The following is a 22,052-nucleotide window of genomic DNA, read 5'->3' as shown; positions in this document are numbered from 1 at the left end:
AGAAGTCACAGGACAGGCCACTCCCTGAGGGTATTTAGGGGGGTTGTCTGCTCTGTTAAACAGTTGACTATTGTGCAGTTGGACACATCTGTCCAATACTTCCTGTTGACCCCTTTGACCCTTCGTGTTTCAAGACCCCCATCACATGCTCTAACAGATGACAGGGAAGCCACTTCCTGAGTTTTCTGTCAGGGGGGGCGACTGACAGCCGTCTCATTGTCTTTAAAAGTTAGCTAAGGGTTATTTGGACCATCTGATGACAAGACCATTTCTTAAAAGGATGTCTGTTGCCCTGCACACCACAAGATAACTGAAAAGTCATAGGTGTGACTTTTCAACCACATCATCTGATCCAATGTCTGTTTTTTCTCCATCTGTTTCTTCTAATTGTTCATTGTTTACCAAATATGGTTTCCTGTCACCCTTGCTCAAATAAAAAGGGCCTGACTGTAGGGAGAATTTGTGAGAAGGCCTGACGAGCTCTAAAGAGGAGGGTCGTGTTGCCTTTAAGCTCCTCAGACTTCTCTCCAACCTTCTGCAGAAGCGTCTTGAAAATCATTTCTAACAGTCTCTGTGTTTTTTTCCTAAGTTATTAATTTATGTTGATGATTTAGGAACCTAACACAAATGTAACCCCAAGACAGTATATAAAGTATTGAAATATAGACAATTTATGCAATTATAACTGAAAACTTTAATGTTTTCATACCTTTAAACATATTTAAAGGCAAAAACATGGCACCAGTTATTCTGGTGTCCAACAAAACATTCCTTTTTTGGGCATAAACAAAAAAATACAAAAAGTTGTAATGTAATGATGAAAAAAAAAGATCTTTACACTGCAAAAACTTTTATATAAATTTTATATTAGTCTTATTTCTAGTTAAAATGTCTCATTTTTAGTCAAAAAATCTCATTACACTAAAAACAAGAGTCATTACCAGAAAAATAACTTGTTATTTTACAATTTTCACCTGTTTCAAGTAAATTTTATCTTGAAATAAATAGAAAAATCTGCCAGTGGAACAAGATTTATCTTCTCATTACAAGCAAAAAAATCTTGTTCCACTGGCAGATTTTTCTACTTATTTTAAGTGAAAATCTACTTGAAACAGGTGAAAATTGTTGTTTTTTCCAGTGATGAGTCTTGTTTTAAATGTAATGAGATTTTTTGGACTAAAAATGAGACATTTTAACTAGAAATAAGACAAATATTCTTGTTAAGATTTGGAGTTTTTGCAGTGCGATTGAGAATTGGAAAATTGATTTTTTTTTTCAACACAGGCCTAAACTGGTGTGTGACTAAATACTGTAAACATAGGACAGTTTTTCCCACGCGTTGCTCGTGTTTCTCACCGCAGCCTCTGGGCGTCGCAGACGTCGGCGTCCGACGCCTGGACGCAGGTGACGAACTGTCCGGGCGGCGCCAGCTCGCTGACGAAGGCGTCGTAGACGGCGCGGCTGAAGCCGGGCGGGTTGTCGTTGGTGTCGGTGACGGTCACCGTCACGCTGACGTCGCTGCTGAGGGCCGGCTCGCCGCTGTCCGTGGCCCGCACGATGAAGTCGTAGCGCTGCGCCAGCTCGTAGTCCAGCAGCCGCACCGTCAGCACCAGCCCGCGCCGCGCGTCCATCTGGAAGAAGTCGCTGCTGTTGTAGACGTCGGACAGGATCTGGTAGGACACGGCCGCGTTCCTGTCCGAGTCCTGGTCCTGGGCCACGACCTACGGAGACCAGGACAATCAGAGCCTTTACATGGGAAGTTTAATTCAGAATTAATTCAGAATTAAAATGAAATCCCATTTAAAATTAGTAAAAATGACCATGTAAACACAAGGGGTGCGATACAAAAACATCACGTTACATGTCATGGAGGTGACGAACTGTATCACGATATTGGTTATTAATATTAATCTAATATTAATCTATTGTGTTGACTAGTAACGACCACGCCTCGACCCGCGGACCAAAATCTTCCTCCGCTCAGAAGAAACTAGTCCCGTTTTGTGAAGAATTACTATTTCCATGTAAACTCGAAGGAAAATAGTTTAATTCTGAATTATTTAATTCTGAATAATGAATTCCGAATTAAAAACCATCATGTAACCGTGGCCAGTGTGAAATGTCTCCTGCATAATTCACGTCAGGTTTGATCGTCCTGACGTCCCTGAACTCGGCAGAGCCGACGTCCAAATCCAGAGAAAAGAACAGCAATTGAACCTCAGTCTAACGGGATGAATCACACTTTCAGCTGAATCATTCATTCATTCTGTCTGGATTGTTTTACTGTACGTTGGGAAACTTGGGAGATCTGTGCCACATTGATGTCTACGTCTTTCTGAAAGTGATTGAACCGGAGAGCAGACGGTCCGTTGTGCCAAAAGCTCTGAAAACCCAGCAGTGATTCTCTCCAGGATCATAAAGCAGTTCCTCAACAATCCTGTCCAGACAGTTTTCATGTGGAAATGGTTTTAAATTCTGCTAAATTCTCCTGCTGGAGTGCTAGTGAAGATCCTCTACGGAAAAGATGGTCTTTTAACTCCTGAAACCTGAAACCAGCCATCAAAATACACATTAAACATCTAAATTCTTCTTTTTTTGTAATTCAGGATCCAGTGAAACATCATTTTAAGCACTTTGAAACCCTGAGTTACATCAGCGTTTGCAGAGAAACAGAGCCGTTGTGAACCCGACTGTGTTTTTGCCAGATTTGTGCACCGGAACGTGGAAGTTAAACAGTTTTGAATCCCCATTTCTGAGCTACACTATCTGTGGTTTAGGGTGTTTTTGTGTTCTGTCTCTGGTGTTAATTTGGTTCCTGTTTTATTTTGAAAATAATAAAACTGGTTTATTGTCGGGTTTTTTCGGGTTTATTTCGCGTTTTTTCGGGTTTATTTTCGGGTTTTTTCGGGTTTATTTTCAGGTGTGTTTCGCGTTTTTTCGGGTTTATTTTCGGGTTTTTTCGGGTTTATTTTTGGGTGTGTTTCGGGTTTTTTCGGGTTTATTTTCGGGTGTGTTTCGGGTTTTTTCTGGTTTATTTTCGGGTTTTTTCTGGTTTATTTTCTGGTTTTTTCGGGTTTATTTTCGTTTTTTTCGGGTGTGTTTCGGGTTTTTTCGGGTTTATTTTCGAGTTTGCTTCAGGTTTTTTCGGGTTTACTAGATATTACAGATTATTATATAGATTATATATATTATAGATATTACTGACCAAAGTGCTGTACATGATAATAATAATTAAAACCAGGCTACAGTTGGGTGCATCTGCCTTTATTTTTGAACGCATAATGATGTGCACTGTGCCTCCTCATCAAATACATAAAATGAAAATGAAATGAAATGAAATGAAATGAAAACAAAGAAAGAAAGACCATTCAGTGACAACAAATAAATCACAAATTTGACCTAGTTTAGAAGTTTTTGTGTTCTTCTTTTGTTTCTTTAGGTTTCTGGTGTTAATCTGGTTCCTGTTTTATTTTGAAAATCTATTTCTTGGCGTGTTCAGTTCCAGAGTTTTTTATTTTATTTTTATTTTTCCGACGAAATGAGGGCCTTTTTTCCCCCTAAACGTGCCCCAAAAGTCACCAAATTTTTCACCAAGCCAGGCCTGGTGAAAAATGTGATATTTAATGGTTTGCATTAATGGGCGTGGCCTAACGGCTCAACAGTGCCCCCTAGAAAACTTTGTGCCTCAAGCCCCACAATACGGTTTGACGTACATGCACGAAAATCCCTACACACCTGTATCATGTCACAACTTAAAGAAAAGTCTCTTGGAGCCATGGCCCAAACCCAACAGGAAGTCGGCCATTTTTAATTAATCGTGTAATTTTGGCGCAATTTATGCCATTCCTTCAGCCGCTTCTTCCCTTGAACCGTAACGTGCACCCAGGTGTGTTATACATCAAAATGTGCGTCTCCATCCTGCGACGACGCGCATTACTTTTCTTAGTCAAAAGTGTTACCGTGGCGACGATAGACGCCAAAAAGCGTCCCCCCCTTCATCTGATTGGTCCATATCTGATAGTTCCTACTTTCTGCCATAACTTTTGAATGGTTTGACATAGACAGTCGTGGGTGTTTCATCCACTAAATGTCCAGACCTGAAGAATCTACATCAAGTCATACAAGCTTCCACTGCAGCCTGAATGTGCAGAAGGGTGGAGGAACGTTCATCGCTGCTTGCAGCTTTAATTTGTATTTACTTTGGCTTCTTTTACTTTCTTTGTACTCCATTTCCCTCAACCTTCTGCTCCTAGCGCCCGTTGAGACGATGCTGCTAAAGTATTAAGAACATTGTGAGGGTTTACAACGAGCCTTTTAATAAAACATTGATATTTCCACGTCTTTTGTTCTGTGCATTTCCTGTCGCCGTGACGTCCACGTCTCAGGAGCCGCTGAGATGAATCATCCACACTCTCGTATCACTTCATCTCACTCCTGAGTGATTCTGTATCGCCGCTGTCGTCCGTCTGCTCACACACTCATGGGGCGCCTCCTGTTTTACATTCGCCGTACGCTCTCGCCACAAATAATACTTATTTTTGTCCTTTATCATGCAAACACTCATCAAACATACTGATGAGCACGTCAGGATTCACGTCAGCGACTCCAATCAGACCAGCAGCGTCTGACTGGGAGAATCCTTTTTCATTGCTATTATTACATTGGTATATTACAACTACATTTTCCTTATTTTATTTTTTATTATTAATTTATAATCTGAACAGTAATCATGAAAGAAAGAAAGAAAGAAAGAAAGAAAGAAAGAAAGAAAGAAAGAAAGAAAGAAAGAAAGAAAGAAAGAAAGAAAGAAAGAAAGAAAGAAAGAAAGAAAGAAAGAAAGAAAGAAAGAAAGAAAGAACAGTAATCATGATAATGAAATTATTATTATATGATATATTGTTTTATAGTGTATTATTATATTATGTTATGAGATCTCATGGGATGTTATATTACAGTATTATTATATTGTTATATATTATAGTATGGTGATATCATTGTGTTATATGTTATAATATTATAATATAATTATGTTATATTATTATACTATATGGGTGGTATGGACTAAAAAATGTATCACGATAATTTCTGGCATTTATCCCGATAACGATAAAAATGACGATAAAAAAAATACCAATTCAACTCCACCTTTTTAACTATAAATCTATCACCACATTCAGTCTTTGGAGCCAAAACACCGCGCTCGCTCGCTCGCTCCCGACAAGAATATTCGTCTTATTTCTAGTTAAAATGTCTCATTTTTTTCTGTTATCATCAGATATTCACTCTTATTCAGTTAGAGGTGGAAGAACTTTCATTTACCTCTTTGTCGTACCTGCAGTCACCAATCCTTTATCAGATTCCATGGCCCTCAACTCTGGAACTCTTTAGATCGGTCTCTTAAGTTAGTGTCATCCTTAAAAATGTTTAGGACCAGCTTGGTGGGGAATCTTTTATCTAGACAAAATTAACAGGCTATTCTTACGGAAATGAAATTGCCATTTCATGGATATTTTGTTTGGCTGTTTATTGTATTTTTCTTTGTTTATTTTACCTTTTCTTTTTTCCTTTCTATTCTTTTGCTATTGACTAATTTGTTTTTGGGGATTTTGTATTGAGGGGAGGATTTCTTATAAGCCCTTCGGGCTTCTTTTCCTCTCCTGCACAAATTATTTGTCTTTATATGATAAAAAAATTATTGTGTTATCACTGTGCAAAAAATAAATAAATGTTAGTAAAAAAAAAATCTCATTACACTTAAAACAAGACTCATCACTGGAAAAAACAACAATTTTCACCTGTTTCAAGTAGATTTTCACATAAAATAAGTAGAAAAATCTGCCAGTGGAACAAGATTTTTTTTGCTTCTAATGAGAAGATAAATCTTGTTCCACTGGCAGATTTTTCTACTTATTTCAAGTGAAAATTTACTTGAAACGGGTAAATTGTCAAATAAGTTATTTTTCTGGTGTTATTTTTCAGGTGATGACTCTAAATGTTGAAATAGCAGTAAAACCACATTCATTGACGAAATGACATAAGGGATGGAAAGGGGGGATGGCAGTTTTACAGGGGGGGGTGATTTGGACCGTTTTTATTTCAGGGGGGGATGCCATTCCCCCTCATCTCCCCTCAACTCCAGTACTATATCACTCTATATGATAATTATCTATTTATTTTTCAAATTAATATTCTTAATTTATTTATTTACTTTCATTATATTATTTACACACACCTACACGCACGCACACACACACGCGCACGCGCACGCACACGCACACGCACACACCTAGATACATATCATTGTATCTTGTATTTGTATTATTTCCACTTGGTGTAATGAGTTTGTCCCCTATGTCACTTTGTGTTATCATAAAATCTCACCAATAAAAAGAAAAAAAAGAAAAATGATTGGGAGCATCCTGATCCCAGCTCTGCTGAAATACTCCGCTCTGGTTGGCTGGAGGACTCGTGTCTCTGCTGAGGAGGAACCACAGCCGTCTCTCTGCTCCACAGTCTCTCCAGCTGAGTGAGAAACAGTTACTGCTGCAGTAAAACCAGAGCTAACGAGGGCTGGGGTTTAATTGAGTAATGGGGCCGTGATTTGTGAACGGAGACGTTGCTTTTGAGTCGTTAAAAGTGTTTTTTCCTCCGGTGCAGCGAACGACCATTAAATCTGGGACAAGGCCGACATTTTTATGGCCGATATTTTTTTTAAAACTGTCCACCTCAAAACCAAAAGGATTAAACTGGTCGATTAGCAGAATTTGTAAAAAAGTGCAGATTTGGACTAAAACCCTGTGGGATCATGAGTGTGTGATTCCCATGATGCTGTTCTTCTTTCTACATGTACAGTGAACTCTGCACGTGTTTGCAACGCCGGGAGAGTTTATATCAACCATTAAATCAAACTTATACGAGCGTCTAATTTTAGAATCTAATATGATTGATTGGCAGTCGGCTCAGCCAATGACTAACCGTATCACTTCCTCATCTGTAAACGTCATTTGTACGACTGCATTGATATAGAATAAAAAAACAAAACAAAAAAATATATATATATTTTTATATATAATATATATAATATATATTTTATATATATATACCGTATTTTCTGGACTATAAGCCGCACCTGCATATAAGCCGCACCCGCTCTATTTTTAAAAAAGTAATAAAAAAAAGATATACAAGCCGCACCTGTATATAAGCCGCATCCGCTCTATTTAAAAAAAAAGATATGCAAGCCGCAAATATATTTATGTTGTTAGATTAGATATTTACTACATGTACAGAAGGATTTTGAACTGTAAATGATGTACATGTTTGTACCTAAATAGATCCTTTCCTAACAGTGTCTTTTAACACGGCAGCAACTTGATTAAAACGGGACAGAACCAAGAGAAAATAACCGGTATTTATTTATCTATTTATCTGTTTGAAATCTGCTTCTACCTACTTCTATCTGCTAAAGAAGAAGTAGCGTATTCTTCTGTGCATTTATTTTGTCTTAGTTTTGATTCTAATTCCGGTTAGCACTCCCCCTAGCGGTGGAAGAAAAATCCACAGAATAGCCGCACCTTTGTATAAGCCGCATGGTTGAAAACCTATGAAAAAAGTAGCGGCTTATAGTCCAGAAAATACGGTATATATTTATATATATATATATATATATATATACTCTAGGGCCCGTTCATCGCTGGTTGCAGCTTTTGTTGCAGCTATTTGTTATTTAAGCTATTTACTCTTAAATTAAATACTTGTGATTTATGGAAAATAACGCGAAGTTATGGGTAAGCCCTGAATGCAGGCATTGTGACGTAGAATTGTCAAATTCGTTAAAATCACTGTATGAATTGTTACAGATTACTTTTGTAATACTGTATTTGACCCGGTCTTTGTACGTTTTGACCGTATAGAAATGTAATTCTTACCATTGTAAGAATGAGATGAACCTGCTGGATCTACTGCCTTTACTTTTTAATAACTTGTGCTTTTTTTATTATTTTACCTCTTTTCTCATCATTTTATTTCATTTTATTTGTTATTTACTGTTTAATTGTGTCTCGCCGCTTTTAATGTTGATGTAAAGCACTTTGAATTACCTTGCGTTGAATTGTGCAATACAAATAAACTTGCCTTGCCAAACCTGTGACATAAACAGCATCAAAGTTCCTTTACAACTTAAGTTACAAAGGAAGTTGTTTTGCTCAGAGTCGCCCCCTGGAGGTGTGGAGGTGTAACTGGATTCACAACACTGTTTTGGCGCTTTTCCGCCAGCACCTACTCGTCTCTCCTCGCCTCGGTTTGGTTCTTTCCCACTAGGGGTCTAACGTGCTGAGTAGATACTTTTCTGTAACTACTGCCGAGGTTCTAAGCGGCTGAGTCGGGCTGTGATGTCATCACACTCCAGGCCACCGATTGGTCGGGGGGTTGGAGTCAGACGTCTGAGAAAGAGCAACTCTGACGGTTTCTTGTTCATTTTATTCCAGCAGCAACGGCAGCAGAAGTCTGTTTCATGATCCAACTCTGAGGTGCAGATGTTCATAAACCTGGTGCTGAGGAGAGAATTAAAAAGATCTAGACGGAGATAAGGAACGACTAGATCTACCAGGAGCTCTGTCTCTTCATAGCTGCTCAGCTAAACTAAACTAAAAACATTAAAAAGTGTTGCCGCTTGAAGCTTCTCTCTCTCTCATTTTTAACTTGATATCAAACACGAGCCACAGACCCAGCAGCACATCTATCATCTCCTCCAGGTTCTACATCTTTAGTGTTGTTGTCTTCTTCCTTTAGATACACAATCAAATACGTCACAGCAGCTTCTCCAACCTCCTACTTCTGCTCCAGGTACCGGATTGTTATGGAAAAGAAACCAGGACACGTTGAGATGAGTAGAGCCGAGTAGGTGCTAGTAATAATAATAATAATGGCTTGGTTTTATATAGCGCCCTTCAAGGCACCCAAAGTGATTTCCAGAGATCATTATTCATTCACACACATCCTCCCCGGTGGTGGTAGCTACGTTTGTAGCCACAGCTGCTACGTTTGTAGCCACAGCTGCTACGTTTGTAGCCACAGCTGCTACGTTTGTAGCCACAGCTGCTACGTTTGTAGCCACAGCTGCTACGTTTGTAGCCACAGCTGCTACGTTTGTAGCCACAGCTGCCGTGCAGACTGACGGAAGCGTGGCTGCCATATTGCGTCAAACGGCCCCTCCAACCACCAAACATTCATACTAGGGCTGCCACCTTTCAGAAATAGAAATAAAGGACGCCCTGATTTCAGCAGCGCAGGAGCCAAAAAAAAAAAGCCTTAAAACTTCTAAACTGAATAAAAATGTGTTTATTTTATATGAAAAAACAAAATGCTTTGATTTAAAGTTTAAAGTGCTTTAATAGCATTGAACTTGCATGACTGTAGAGACAGACAACCATATAGCAACTGAAATAGCCTCCTATGCTACGTATGTAACATCAGCCCAGATGTAGAATATAGATACAGGTGAAGAATATGGTGTAAAAGTTAATTTATTTCAATAATTCAACTAGAATATGGTGTAAAAGTTAATTTATTTCAATAATTCAACTAGAATATGGTGTAAAAGTTAACTTATTTCAATAATTCAACTAGAATATGGTGTAAAAGTTAACTTATTTCAATAATTCAACTAGAATATGGTGTAAAAGTTAATTTATTTCAATAATTCAACTAGAATATGGTGTAAAAGTTAATTTATGTCAATAATTCAACTAGAATATGGTGTAAAAGTTAATTTATTTCAATAATTCAACTAGAATATGGTGTAAAAGTTAATTTATTTCAATAATTCAACTAGAATATGGTGTAAAAGTTAATTTATTTCAATAATTCAACTAGAATATGTTGTAAAAGTTAATTTATTTCAATAATTCAACTAGAATACGGTGTAAAAGTTAATTTATTTCAATAATTCAACTAGAATACGGTGTAAAAGTTAATTTATTTCAATAATTCAACTAGAATATGGTGTAAAAGTTAATTTATTTCAATAATTCAACTAGAATATGGTGTAAAAGTTAATTTATTTCAATAATTCAACTAGAATATGGTGTAAAAGTTAATTTATTTCAATAATTCAACTAGAATATGGTGTAAAAGTTAATTTATGTCAATAATTCAACTAGAATATGGTGTAAAAGTTAATTTATTTCAATAATTCAACTAGAATACGGTGTAAAAGTTAATTTATTTCAATAATTCAACTAGAATACGGTGTAAAAGTTAATTTATTTCAATAATTCAACTAGAATATGGTGTAAAAGTTAATTTATTTCAATAATTCAACTAGAATATGGTGTAAAAGTTAATTTATTTCAATAATTCAACTAGAATATGGTGTAAAAGTTAACTTATTTCAATAATTCAACTAGAATATGGTGTAAAAGTTAATTTATTTCAATAATTCAACTAGAATATGGTGTAAAAGTTAATTTATTTCAATAATTCAACTAGAATATGGTGTAAAAGTTAATTTATTTCAATAATTCAACTAGAATATGGTGTAAAAGTTAATTTATTTCAATAATTCAACTAGAATATGGTGTAAAAGTTAATTTATTTCAATAATTCAACTAGAATATGGTGTAAAAGTTAACTTATTTCAATAATTCAACTAGAATACGGTGTAAAAGTGAATTTATTTCAATAATTCAACTAGAATACGGTGTAAAAGTGAATTTATTTCAATAATTCAACTAGAATACGGTGTAAAAGTTAATTTATTTCAATAATTCAACTAGAATATGGTGTAAAAGTTAATTTATTTCAATAATTCAACTAGAATATGGTGTAAAAGTGAATTTATTTCAATAATTCAACTAGAATATGGTGTAAAAGTGAATTTATTTCAATGATTCAACTAGAATATGGTGTAAAAGTGAATTTATTTCAATAATTCAACTAGAATATGGTGTAAAAGTTAACTTATTTCAATAATTTAACTAGAATATGGTGTAAAAGTTAATGAAAATACGGGACAAATCGCGTCCCGTATTAGTTCAATAAGGGACGCAACATTTTTTTCTCAAATAAAGGACAATTCCGCATTTTACGGGACGGGTGGCAACCCTAATTCATACACATTCAAACAGGGCAAGGTGGGTAAGGTGTCTTGCCCAAGGACATCATTGGATTATTGGACGACCCGCTCTAGCACCTGAGCTACTGCCGCTCTAGTAGGTGCTAGGTTTGAAATATACTCTTGTTTGGCAGTGAAACACCCACCTGCAGCACGGACGTCCCCACCATGGCGTTCTCCGACAGCACGGCGGAGTACGAGCTGTTCTGGAACAGCGGCGCGTTGTCGTTGACGTCCAGGACGATGATGTCCACGTCCACCTCGGACTTGGCCCCCGTCAGCGTGTCGGTGGCCTTCACCGTGAGCCGGTAGTACTGCGCCGCCTCGTAGTCCAGCGGGTACACCACGCTGATGACCCCGGAGTCGAAGCCGATGTCGAACTGCAGGGCGGGGTCGCCGTCGGCCACGGTGAAGATGATCTGCTGGCCCTCGGGGCTGCTGGCGTTGATGCGCAGCACGGCGGCCGACACGGCCACGTCCTCCGGCACCGTCACGCCGTAGAAGGGCTTGTCGAACACCGGCATGGCCTTGTTGACGATGGTGATGGGCAGCTCCACCTCGCTGGACAGGGCGGGGGCGCCGCCGTCGCTGGCCACCACCACCACCTTGTACTCCATGTTGGACAGGTCTGCCTCAAACGTTCTCTTCAGGGTGATCTCTCCTGTCGCAGGATTCATCTGCAGGGAAGGAAACAGTTAAGGAACAAGGATGTTAAGACACAAAATTACTTAAATATACTCCGAGTAGACTAGTATATTTAGACTAGACTAGACTAGTAGTTCTCAAGAACACTTGTTTGTGGTCCTGGTCTTGTCTCGGTCTCGGGTCTCTGGGTCTCTCCAGGTCTCAGACTCGGATCTATCTAGTCTTGGTCTTGACCTTAACTAGTCTTGGTCTTGGTTTTGACCTTAAAGCAGCACAACGTAACTTTCAGTTTTTCTGAGTTTGGCGGCATCTTTTGGACAAAAGCGGTAGTGTTTTACCAGAAAGAACACTACGTTTCCCATGAGCATCAGCGCGTACTGCCGGAAAACTCCTGTCCCGTCGCTGCATTTGTTTTGATGAGAGGAGACGGGACGCTTTTCTGTTTCACCAAGTGAACAGATGGAACGCAAAAAAAAAGATGTTAAACTGCTGGAAAGGAACTGGAATTTACCGGGATACCTTAAACAAGGAAGCCAGGGAGCGGTATATGGAGAAAATAATGATTATTAACGGTCTGGATCCATATGAAATCCCTACTAAAGAGTGCAGCTCCTCGTCGGAGCTGCACTCATACAGCATACAACATACAGTACATGTTTTGTATTACTCTTACTTTTCTTTTCTTTTTTTTGACCGCTATATTATGTTGAAGAGGCTCCGAGGCGTGAGCAATATTTTTTTTTCCTCTTGAGATTATTTTTTTCCTCTGCAGCTACAAATAAGAGTTAATATTTTTTCCTCAACAAAATTAATCGCACCGCAGAGAGCTGGCCAGCAACTGCGTTTAGCTGGAGAAGTGGGGAATAAAACCCGTGTTTTGATCCGACCCCGGTCTGTGCGTGTTTGTTTGTTTACTGAGGAACGTTATGTTTGGTCGTTACAGCCGCGATCCAAAGCGAGCCGACGACTCTTTCACTCTTTTACTTTGTTAAATCAGATACTTGGCCTCCGTGGTTCTGCCTCCGAGCAGGAAACCGGTGAAAAGTTAAACCATTAGGATCTTTTCCCCACGTCTGTTGTGTGGAGCTGCTGCAGCTACAACACAGCAACGGGTTACCATGGTTACAGAATAACCCACAACGCAGCAACGGGTTACCAGCTTCTGCTGAGCTCTGCGCTCCACGCCCCGCCCATTTTCGTCTCGACTACGAATTGGGAAGGAGGGGGAAGTGGCGTATGCCGTAAAGCAGTCAAAGCCGTAAAAATGTGTAGTTTTTTAGTGTGGCAGGGTTCCTACCATGCTCCTCAAAGTTACATAGTGCCAGTGAAGGTGATACAGACCCCTCAGACCATGACAGAGGTTCATTAAACCTGTTGGAAGTTGATGTTCCATCACAATGATGATGATGAAATATTAGATTAAGGTGGAAAAGTTACGTAGTGTCGCTTTAACTAGTCTTGGTCTTGGTCTTGATTCTCTCTGGTCTTGTCTTGGTCTTGTTCTCAGTTTGTTCTCGGTTTAGTCTCGACTACTCGTCTACCTCTGACCGGTCCAGAGAGACTACTCGTCTACCTCTGACCTCTGACTGGTCCAGATATTCTAGTCCCGTCACCTCAAAGTTCCTGTGTGGGGTCTTGAGTCCGTAGGTCACGTCTCCGTTGGTCCCGGCGTCGCGGTCCAGCGCCGCCGCCCTGAACACCACGGATCCCGGCTCGGCCTCCACCTGAGCCGCGGCGTAGTACGGCAGGTTCAGGAACTCGGGGGCGTTGTCGTTCACGTCCTCCACCTGCAGCAGCGTTCGGGGGGAACAAGAATTTCAGAAGTTTCAGAATTTTCAAGGGGGTCCCAAGAAAACATACAACATTACAATATATCACATTACAGTCTAGACCAGGGGTTGGCAACCCGCGTGCGGCTCTTTAGCGCCGCCCTAGTGGCTCCTGGTTTGATCTTTTTTTCTTCTTTTTTTTTCTTTTCCTTTTTTTCTTCTTCTTTTTTCCGTTTTTCCTCTTTTTTCTTCCTTTTTCCTTTCCTTTTTAATCTCGTCATTTCAACTTTTTTCTCGACATTTCGACTTTTTTTCTCAAGATTGTACTTGTACTTGTAACATTAATCTTGACATTTCGACTTTTTTCTCGAAATTTTGACTTTTTTCTCGGGGGGAACAAGAGACACGGCAGTGATTCAAATGGTGTCAATTGGGAACATAAATCAGTGTCATCTGCATATAAAATAACACACTGCAAAAATCTCAACAAGAATATTTGTCTTATTTCTAGTTAAAATGTCAAATTTTTAGTCAAACAAATCTAATTACATTTAAAACAAGAGTCATCACTGGAAAAAACAACAATTTTCACCTGTTTCAAGTAGATTTTCACTTAAAAGAGAAGATAAATCTGCCAGTGGAACAAGATTTTTTTATAAATACATTTTTATAAATCTTGTTCCACTGGCAGATTTATCTACTTATTTCAAGTGAAAATTTACTTGAAACAGGTGAAAATTGTCAAAAAAGTTATTTTTCTGGTAATGACTCTTGTTTTAAGTGAGATTTTTTGACTAAAAATTAGACATTTTAACTAGAAATAAGACAAATATTCTTGTTAAAACTGAGTTTTTGCAGTGCATTTGTTAATACAAACAACAATTCAAGCAGCAGACGCTTTTTAAGTTTGATGGATGGATTAATTGACCACTATTTTATACTGCGGATTATCTCAAATACTGAGATAATCCTCAACCTTCTGATATTCAGGATCTCCTGCTGCATTTCTGCGTTTAGTCATAAAGACACGAGAGCTACTTCCTGTCACAGGACGACATCACAAGAAAGGACAGAAACAGGAATGAAATTTAAGAGAAAACCCTAGAAAATTCATTTAAAAGACATAATTCAGCCTCTTTATCTGATTATTTCCATATTTCATTTAAGGCTGTATTTATCTTCACAGAAGAGAGACCAGAATAAAAACGAAAAAGGGAGAAACTGTAGACTTACTGAATGTAAATTAGTTGATAAGCTGGTTTACTGAGAAGAAATTAACACATCTAAAGTGCCAATGATAAACTTAATTAACAGAGCAAACAGAAAAGACATACAATAATAAAAAATCAGTTTACATTAGCGATGCAGTGGGTGGGTGGTGTTCAGATTAAAGCTTTTATATAAAGGGTTTGCACCATAAAGTGTTTGCAAACATCAAGCAAATTATTGCAAATGATATTAAAGAGCAAGCAGCAGGAGCTGAAACTCGATTAAACGCTAACGATGGAGACAGAGCATCAAACGGTGTAATTAAGGGGATTTCAAATAAACTGACTGAGCCAAATATCAGGAACCATCGGAGGAGAATCTGCCGTCAGGAAAGTAGAACATTCAAACGAGACACGTCTCACTCAACTGTTTCATTACACACCGTTTTTAGCTCGTCTCTCTCTCTCTGTACACTGCAAAAAATCAAAATCTTAACGAGAATATCTGTCTTATTTCTAGTTAAAATGTCTCATTTTTAGTAAAAAAAATGTCATTACACTTAAAACAAGACTCATCACTGGAAAAAACAAAATTTTTTACCTGTTTCAAGTAGATTTTCACTTAAAATAAGTAGAAAAATCTGCCAGTGGAACAAGATTTTTTTGCTTGTAATGAGAAGATAAATCTGGTCCCACTGGCAGATTTTTTGTCTTATTTCAAGTGAAAATGTCTAATTTTTATTCAAAAAAATCTCATTAAACTTAAAACAAGAGTCATGAGTCATTACCAGAAAAATAACTTATTTTACAATTTTCACCTGTTTCAAGTAAATTTTACTTGAAATAAGTAGAAGCTTTTCGACAAAAAGTCGAAATGTCGAGAAAAAAGTCAAAATTTTGTGAAAAAAGTCGAAATGTCGTTGGAAAAAAACAACAATTTTCACCTGTTTCAAGTAGATTTTCACTTAAAATAAGTAGAAAAATCTGCCAGTGGAACAAGATTTTTTTGCTTGTAATGAGAAGATAAATCTTGTCCCACTGGCAGATTTTTCTACTTATTTCAAGTGAAAATTTACTTGAAACAGGTGAAAATTGTCAAATAACAAGTTATTTTTCTGGTAATGACTCTTTTTTTAAGTGTAATGAGATTTTTTGACTAAAAATGAGACATTTTAACTAGAAATAAGACCAATATTCCTCGTAAGATTTTGAGTTTTTGCATTGAATCTGGCCGTCAGGAAAGTAAAACATTTAAACGAGACACATCTCACTCAACTGTTTCATTACACACCGTTTTTAGCTCGTCTCTCTCTCTGTAGCACAGCTCTGCTACCGCTAACCGATTCTTTGTCCGTGTCTTTTATGTTTATCTTTCATGCTTTGAACAGATTAAAGCTCAAACAGCCCAAACCACCGTTTCACTCCATCTTCAAATAAACTCGTGTTGTGATGACGGTTTGATCTGGTTTGGAGATACTGTAGATGATAGTCAGGCATTGTAAATATGTTTTTTTTTTTGAGTAAATTAAGTTTAAGAATATGTTTTTAAATACCGTTAAAACACCAAATAAAGGCCCAGTTGTTTATTTGCTTAAACCGCTAGAGGTCTGATTCAACTATTTTTCCATCACTAGTATCATTTTCCTCAACACAAGTTTGTGTCTGGCACGCTGGTGAAGTTTCCAAGCTACGACTTTAGCCTCCAGCTGTTTTCTCCCTCCACCATGCAACCTCTTATACTACTACTGTTTTCCGTAGCTAATTCTTGGATTTCTTTCCACTCTTTTCCTGTCCCCACTGAATCCTCTGGCCTCTGCTTCTCCGTTATTTTGCATATCGAACTGCATTTAACTGAAATTGAACATCATATATTCTAGTGAGAAGCCGTGTTGCTGTCCATGGTGCTGAAATAAATGTCTTTCTCTTTGGTAAACGAGCAGCTCAACTTCATAACACGTCATCAGTGAGGTCACTCTACAATTAATTATTGGATATGTTAATTATTATTAATTATCATATTAATTATTTGCTTAAATTGCTCAAATTAACAGACGTTCATTAGGGAACTGCCTTTATTAACCGTCACCCAAAAAACGAGTGGTGGAAAAATGTAACTTCGGACACCGACTCCTCGTGTTGGACGCGTCATGGTGCTGCATCAGCATAACAACGAAGGCCGACCATCATTCCTGGAGGTCTGATTCAATTCTTTCCCCATCACAAGCTACGACTTTAGCCTCTAGCTGTTTTTCCCCTCCACCATGCAACCTCTTATACTTGCTGTTTTCCGTAGCTAATTCTTGGAGTTAGTTGGGTTTTTTTTCCACTCTCTCACTCTTTTGTTGTCCACGCTGAATTATCTGGCCTCTGCTTCTCCGATACTTTGCTCTGCAAATATATATCTGCATATCCAACTACATTTAACTGAAATTGAACATCATATTTCTTGTGAGAAGCCGTGTTGCTGTCCATGGTGCTGAATGTCTTTCTCTTTGATAAACGAGCCGCTCAACTTCATAACACGTCATCAGTGAGGTCCCTTTAAAATTAATTATTATATATATATTAATTATTATTAATTATTATAGTAATTATTTGCTTAAATTGCTCAAATAAACAGCCGTTTATGAGAAACCTGCCTTTATTAATTGTGAGTCGCGTCATCTAAACACGGGTGGATGAACGATGTGCTTGGACGATTGGTGGTTAAGATTTCGCTGTTTTCTCCCTCCACCATGCAACCTCTTATACTTGCTGTTTTCCATAGCTAATTCTTGGAGTTTTTTCCACTCTTTCACTATTTTGTTGTCCACCCTGAATCCTCTGGCTGCTGCTTCTCCACTATTTTGCATATCGAACTACATTTAACTCAAATTGAACATCATGTTTCTAGTGAGAAGCCGTGTTGCTGTCCATGGTGCTGAATCTCTTTCTCTTAGATACACGAGCATAGAGGTCACTGCAACACACATTTTTACACAATTTTCGCCTAAATGATATACTATCTTTTATCCCTGTGTCATCTAGGAACAACAGAGACACAAAATACAAAACTGGAATACTCACAGGACCATAAGGATTCAGGAAATGTATAATATACCCATACTTTAGCCCTTAGCTGTTTTCTCCCTCCACCATGCAACCTCTTATACTTGCTGTTTTCCGTAGCTAATTCTTGGAGTACATTTATTTTTCCACTCTCTCACTCTTTTACTGTCCACGCTGAATCCTCTGGTCGCTGCTTCTCCGCTATTATTCATATCGAACTACATTTAACTGAAATTAAACATCATATTTCTTGTAAGGAGCCGTGTTGCTGTCCATGGTGCTGAAATAAGTGTCTTTCTCTTTGATAATCGAGCCGCTCATAACACGTCATCAGGGAGGTCCAGCACCACAACGAAGGCCGAGCCCAAACGGAGGTAAAACACGACCATCATCATTCCTGGAAGTCTGATACAAATATTTACCATCACTCGTATCACCTTCCTCAACACAAGCTACGACTTTAGCCTCTAGAACAGGGGTCGGCAACCCAAAATGTTTTAGATCCATATTGGACCAAAAACACAAAAAACAAATATGTCTGGAGCCGCAAAAAATGAAAAGTCTTGTATCAGCCTTAGAATGAAGAAACACATGCTGCATGTTTATTAGTTATATATATTATGCATGCTATATTAGTTATAACTGGGGGAAGATTTTTTATTTTTCATTATGCACTTGGAGAAAAAAGTCGAAATGTCGAGAAAAAAGTCAAAATTCCGAGAAAAAAGTCGAAATGTCGAGAAAAAAGTCAGAATTTCGTGAAAAAAGTTAAAAATTTCGAGAAAAAAAGTCAAAATGTCGTGATTAAAAAGGAAACGAAAAAGGAAAAAAAGAGAAAAAAGAAAAAAAGAAAAAAGGAAAAAAATAAGAGAAAAAAAGTACCTGGTTGTTTAAACTAAACATTACTAGGTAATTACAAAGACATTAGATGGGAACTATGAGGGAAATTACAGGTATTTACTAGGTTAATATTGGTAACTACCAGTCAATTTACCATGTAATTACTCTGAAATTACATTAATTGTTTCTAAGTAAGTACCAGGTAATTACTAAGTATTTTTCTGCAAACTACCAGGAAATTATAACCTATATTTGAGGTAGTTACCAGCTAATTACACTTCAATGACCATGTAGTTACCTTGTATTAACTATAAATTTCATGGATAACTACCGGGTATTTACCCATTCATTATTGATTTATGTATTATCAATGGATTGGTGCAGGAACCCCCGAGGGTGTAAATGACTCTATTGACCTTGTAATTAACCTGATAGTTACCATGTTTTACCTGGCAATTGGCAGGTACTTACCTTGTAGTTACTTGCCCAGTAATTCTATTTCCTAAGTATTTACCCAATAAGTACAGACATGTTTACCTGGCTTTTACTCAGTAATTAAAGTGAAACTGGACTGTAAAAGAAAGCGTGTGTTGTTTCCATAATATTACCTGGTAATTGTAGATTATAATTATACATTTGAACAATTGGCAAAACGTCTGATAATTCCCTTCCCCTTACCCCGCAAGTAGAAAGTTGGTTGTGTTTCCACCTACCTGCACCTGAACCGTGACCCGGGCCACCCTCAGCACCTCGTCCTCCCGCCGGACCTCCACCACCAGCTCTAACTAACTAACTAACTAACTAACTAACTAATGTCGAGCCACATTGTCATGGGAAGCTCCAGCCCCTACCCCCTACAGGGCTTTGAACTGGACTCAAGACCTTTTGTTGTGACTCCAGCTTCCTACCCCATGTGAAGGTCCCGACACCTCGGAAGTTGGCTCAAACAGACAACTGGACTCAACACCTTTTGTTGTGACTCCAGCTTCCTACCCCCGTGCAGATCCCGACACCTCGGAAGTTGGTTCAAATAGATTTGAATCACGAGAGCACCCTATGGGGTGATTTGGAGGTCTGTGACAGTCATGGCAAATGTCTGATAATGACATTTGGCCCGAGTCACATCCGACTGTAAATTACTTTTTGTCTCTCGCCTGATTTGTGTATTCTTGCTTTAACTTCTTGTATAAAAAGCTTGTTTCAATTTCACTCGGTGTCAGCCCACCGAACGAGACACTGTCTGTGTCGGTCTGCTGAACGCCGGCTAGAATAAAATCTCTCATCCCACAGCGGACTCCTGAAGTGGACTTTGTAATATTCTTCAACACTAACTAACTAACTAACTAACTAACTAACTAACTAACTAACTAACTAACTAACTAACTAACTAACTAACAGAGGGTTGTGTTTCCACCTACCTGCACCTGAACGGTGACCCGGGCCACCCTCAGCACCTCGTCCTCCCGCCGGACCTCCACCACCAGCTCTAACTAACTAACTAACTAACTAACTAACTAACTAACTAACTAACTAACTAACTAACTAACTAACTAACAGAGGGGTGTGTTTCCACCTACCTGCACCTGAACCGTGACCCGGGCCACCCTCAGCACCTCGTCCTCCCGCCGGACCTCCACCACCAGCTCGTAGCCGGCCGTCTCCTCGCGGTCCAGCGGCCGGCCGGCGGTCAGCACGACGCCGCAGGTGGGCCGGATGGTGAAGCGCCCCCCGGGGTTCAGCAGGCTGTACCGCAGCGGCTCGTTGAGGCGGTGGCCCACGGCCGTCACCACGGTAACCACGGTGACGTCGGGGGAGTTCTCCGGGACGGAGCCGGAGTAGACCGGCAGGGTGAAGAGCAGCCCGCTGTCCATGGCTTCCCTCACCAGCACCGAGACGACGGCCGCGCCGGAGAAACGCCCGTCCCACACCTGAACACAAAAAGATGTTCCCATTCTAAATCCATTCTCATATTCATTCCTAAAAATCAATTCCTATGTCTAACTCGTTGCCTAGAGCCGCATGTGGCTCTTTAGCGCCGCCCTAGTGGCTCCTGGAGCTTTTTCAAAAATGTTTGACCTTTTTTTTTTTACTTTTTTTCTTCTTTTTTTTACTTTTTTTTCTCTTGTTTTTCCTTTTTTTCTCTTTTTTTCTTCTTTTTTTGCTTTTCTTCTTTTTTTGCTTTTCTTCTTTTTTTCTTCTTTTTTTCATTTTTTCTTCTCTTTTTTTCTTCCTTTTTCCTATCCTTTTTAATCACAACATTTTGACTTTTTTCTCGACATTTCGACTTTTTCTCAACATTTCAACGTTTTTCTCGACATTTCGACTTTTTCCTAGAAAAATCTCGACTTTTTTCTCGAAATTTTGACTTTTTTCTCGACATTTCGACTTTTTTCTCGATATTTCGACTTTTTTCTCAACATTTCAACGTTTTTCTCGACATTTCGACTTTTTTCTCGACATTTCGACTTTTTTCTCGAAATTTTGACTTTTTTCTCGACATTTCGACTTTTTTCCTCAAAGTGCATAATGAAAAAAAAAATATTCCCCCAGTTCTAACTAATATAGAAACATGCAGCATGTGTTTCTTCATTCTAAGGCTTATACAAGACTTTTCATTTTTTGCGGCTCCAGACATATTTGTTTTTTGTGTTTTTGGTCCAATACGGCTCTAAAACATGTTGGGTTGCCGACCCCTGAACTAGAGGTTCCAGTCAGCTCAAATGACCAATTCCAAGGACCGATCATCTTAAGAGATTTTTTATTTATAGATCAGTGACTATGTGGAATAACCTTCATCAAAACCTCTAAAACGCCTATCCAAGTTATACCCAAAGTAAATTGAAAGCTGTTCTTGAACCGTTTGACGTACATGGATGGTTTTAGTGTCTTTTGAAATGTAACACTCTGAAGTTTTTCCCCCAACTGTCAGACTCTCTGTAAGTTCTACTAGAATTGAGTAATCTAAGTTTGAACACACTGAAATAGAAGGTTTTTATTTCAGCCGGAAATTTGTTTTGTAATCAGATGTCTGCAGACGAGAGAATCTGTGACTTATGAGCTGGAAAACACGATCAGACCACAGCATGAAGCCTTATCTAGTGCAATTTCAAATTTGATAACAATACCACAAAAAATTTGTATTTTACACATGTTTCTGTAAGATTATGTCTAGACCTTTCCAAAAATGGCCATTTGGAGATGCCAAAAAGACCAGGGGCCTCATTTAAAATGGACTGCGTAGGATTCATACTAAAAGTGCAGGTACACTCAAAAGCCGAAAATGGCGGGCGCAAAAAAAAATCCTGATCAATAAAACCATGTGCACGCAGATTTGCACGCAACGTTCCTTTATGAATCACAGTCCAGCTGGAAGGCTGCGCAGCCTCATATCCCGCCCTCTACACGCCCATAAATGCATATGGATGAGCC

General features: G+C 38.6%; 1 protein-coding gene across 1 annotated transcript in view; it reads right to left on the bottom strand.

Moving 5' to 3' along the window:
* The window catches only part of LOC133459398 (protocadherin Fat 3-like), a 299,910-nt gene that overhangs the window by 106,498 nt on the left and 171,360 nt on the right, over positions 1-22,052 (bottom strand). The window contains exons 24-28 of the mRNA XM_061739291.1: positions 20,201-20,551; positions 13,372-13,545; positions 11,260-11,790; positions 1,357-1,721; positions 478-535 (exon numbers count right to left, since the gene is read on the bottom strand). Coding sequence (XP_061595275.1) covers positions 478-535; positions 1,357-1,721; positions 11,260-11,790; positions 13,372-13,545; positions 20,201-20,551 — 1,479 coding nt within the window. The remainder of the gene's footprint in view (positions 1-477; positions 536-1,356; positions 1,722-11,259; positions 11,791-13,371; positions 13,546-20,200; positions 20,552-22,052) is intronic.

The sequence above is a fragment of the Cololabis saira genome, chromosome 14 (genome assembly GCF_033807715.1).
Source record: "Cololabis saira isolate AMF1-May2022 chromosome 14, fColSai1.1, whole genome shotgun sequence".
Taxonomy (NCBI): Eukaryota; Metazoa; Chordata; class Actinopteri; order Beloniformes; family Belonidae; genus Cololabis; species Cololabis saira.
The sequence above is the reverse complement of the archived record's forward strand: the minus strand, read 5'-3'. Positions and strand labels throughout refer to the sequence as shown.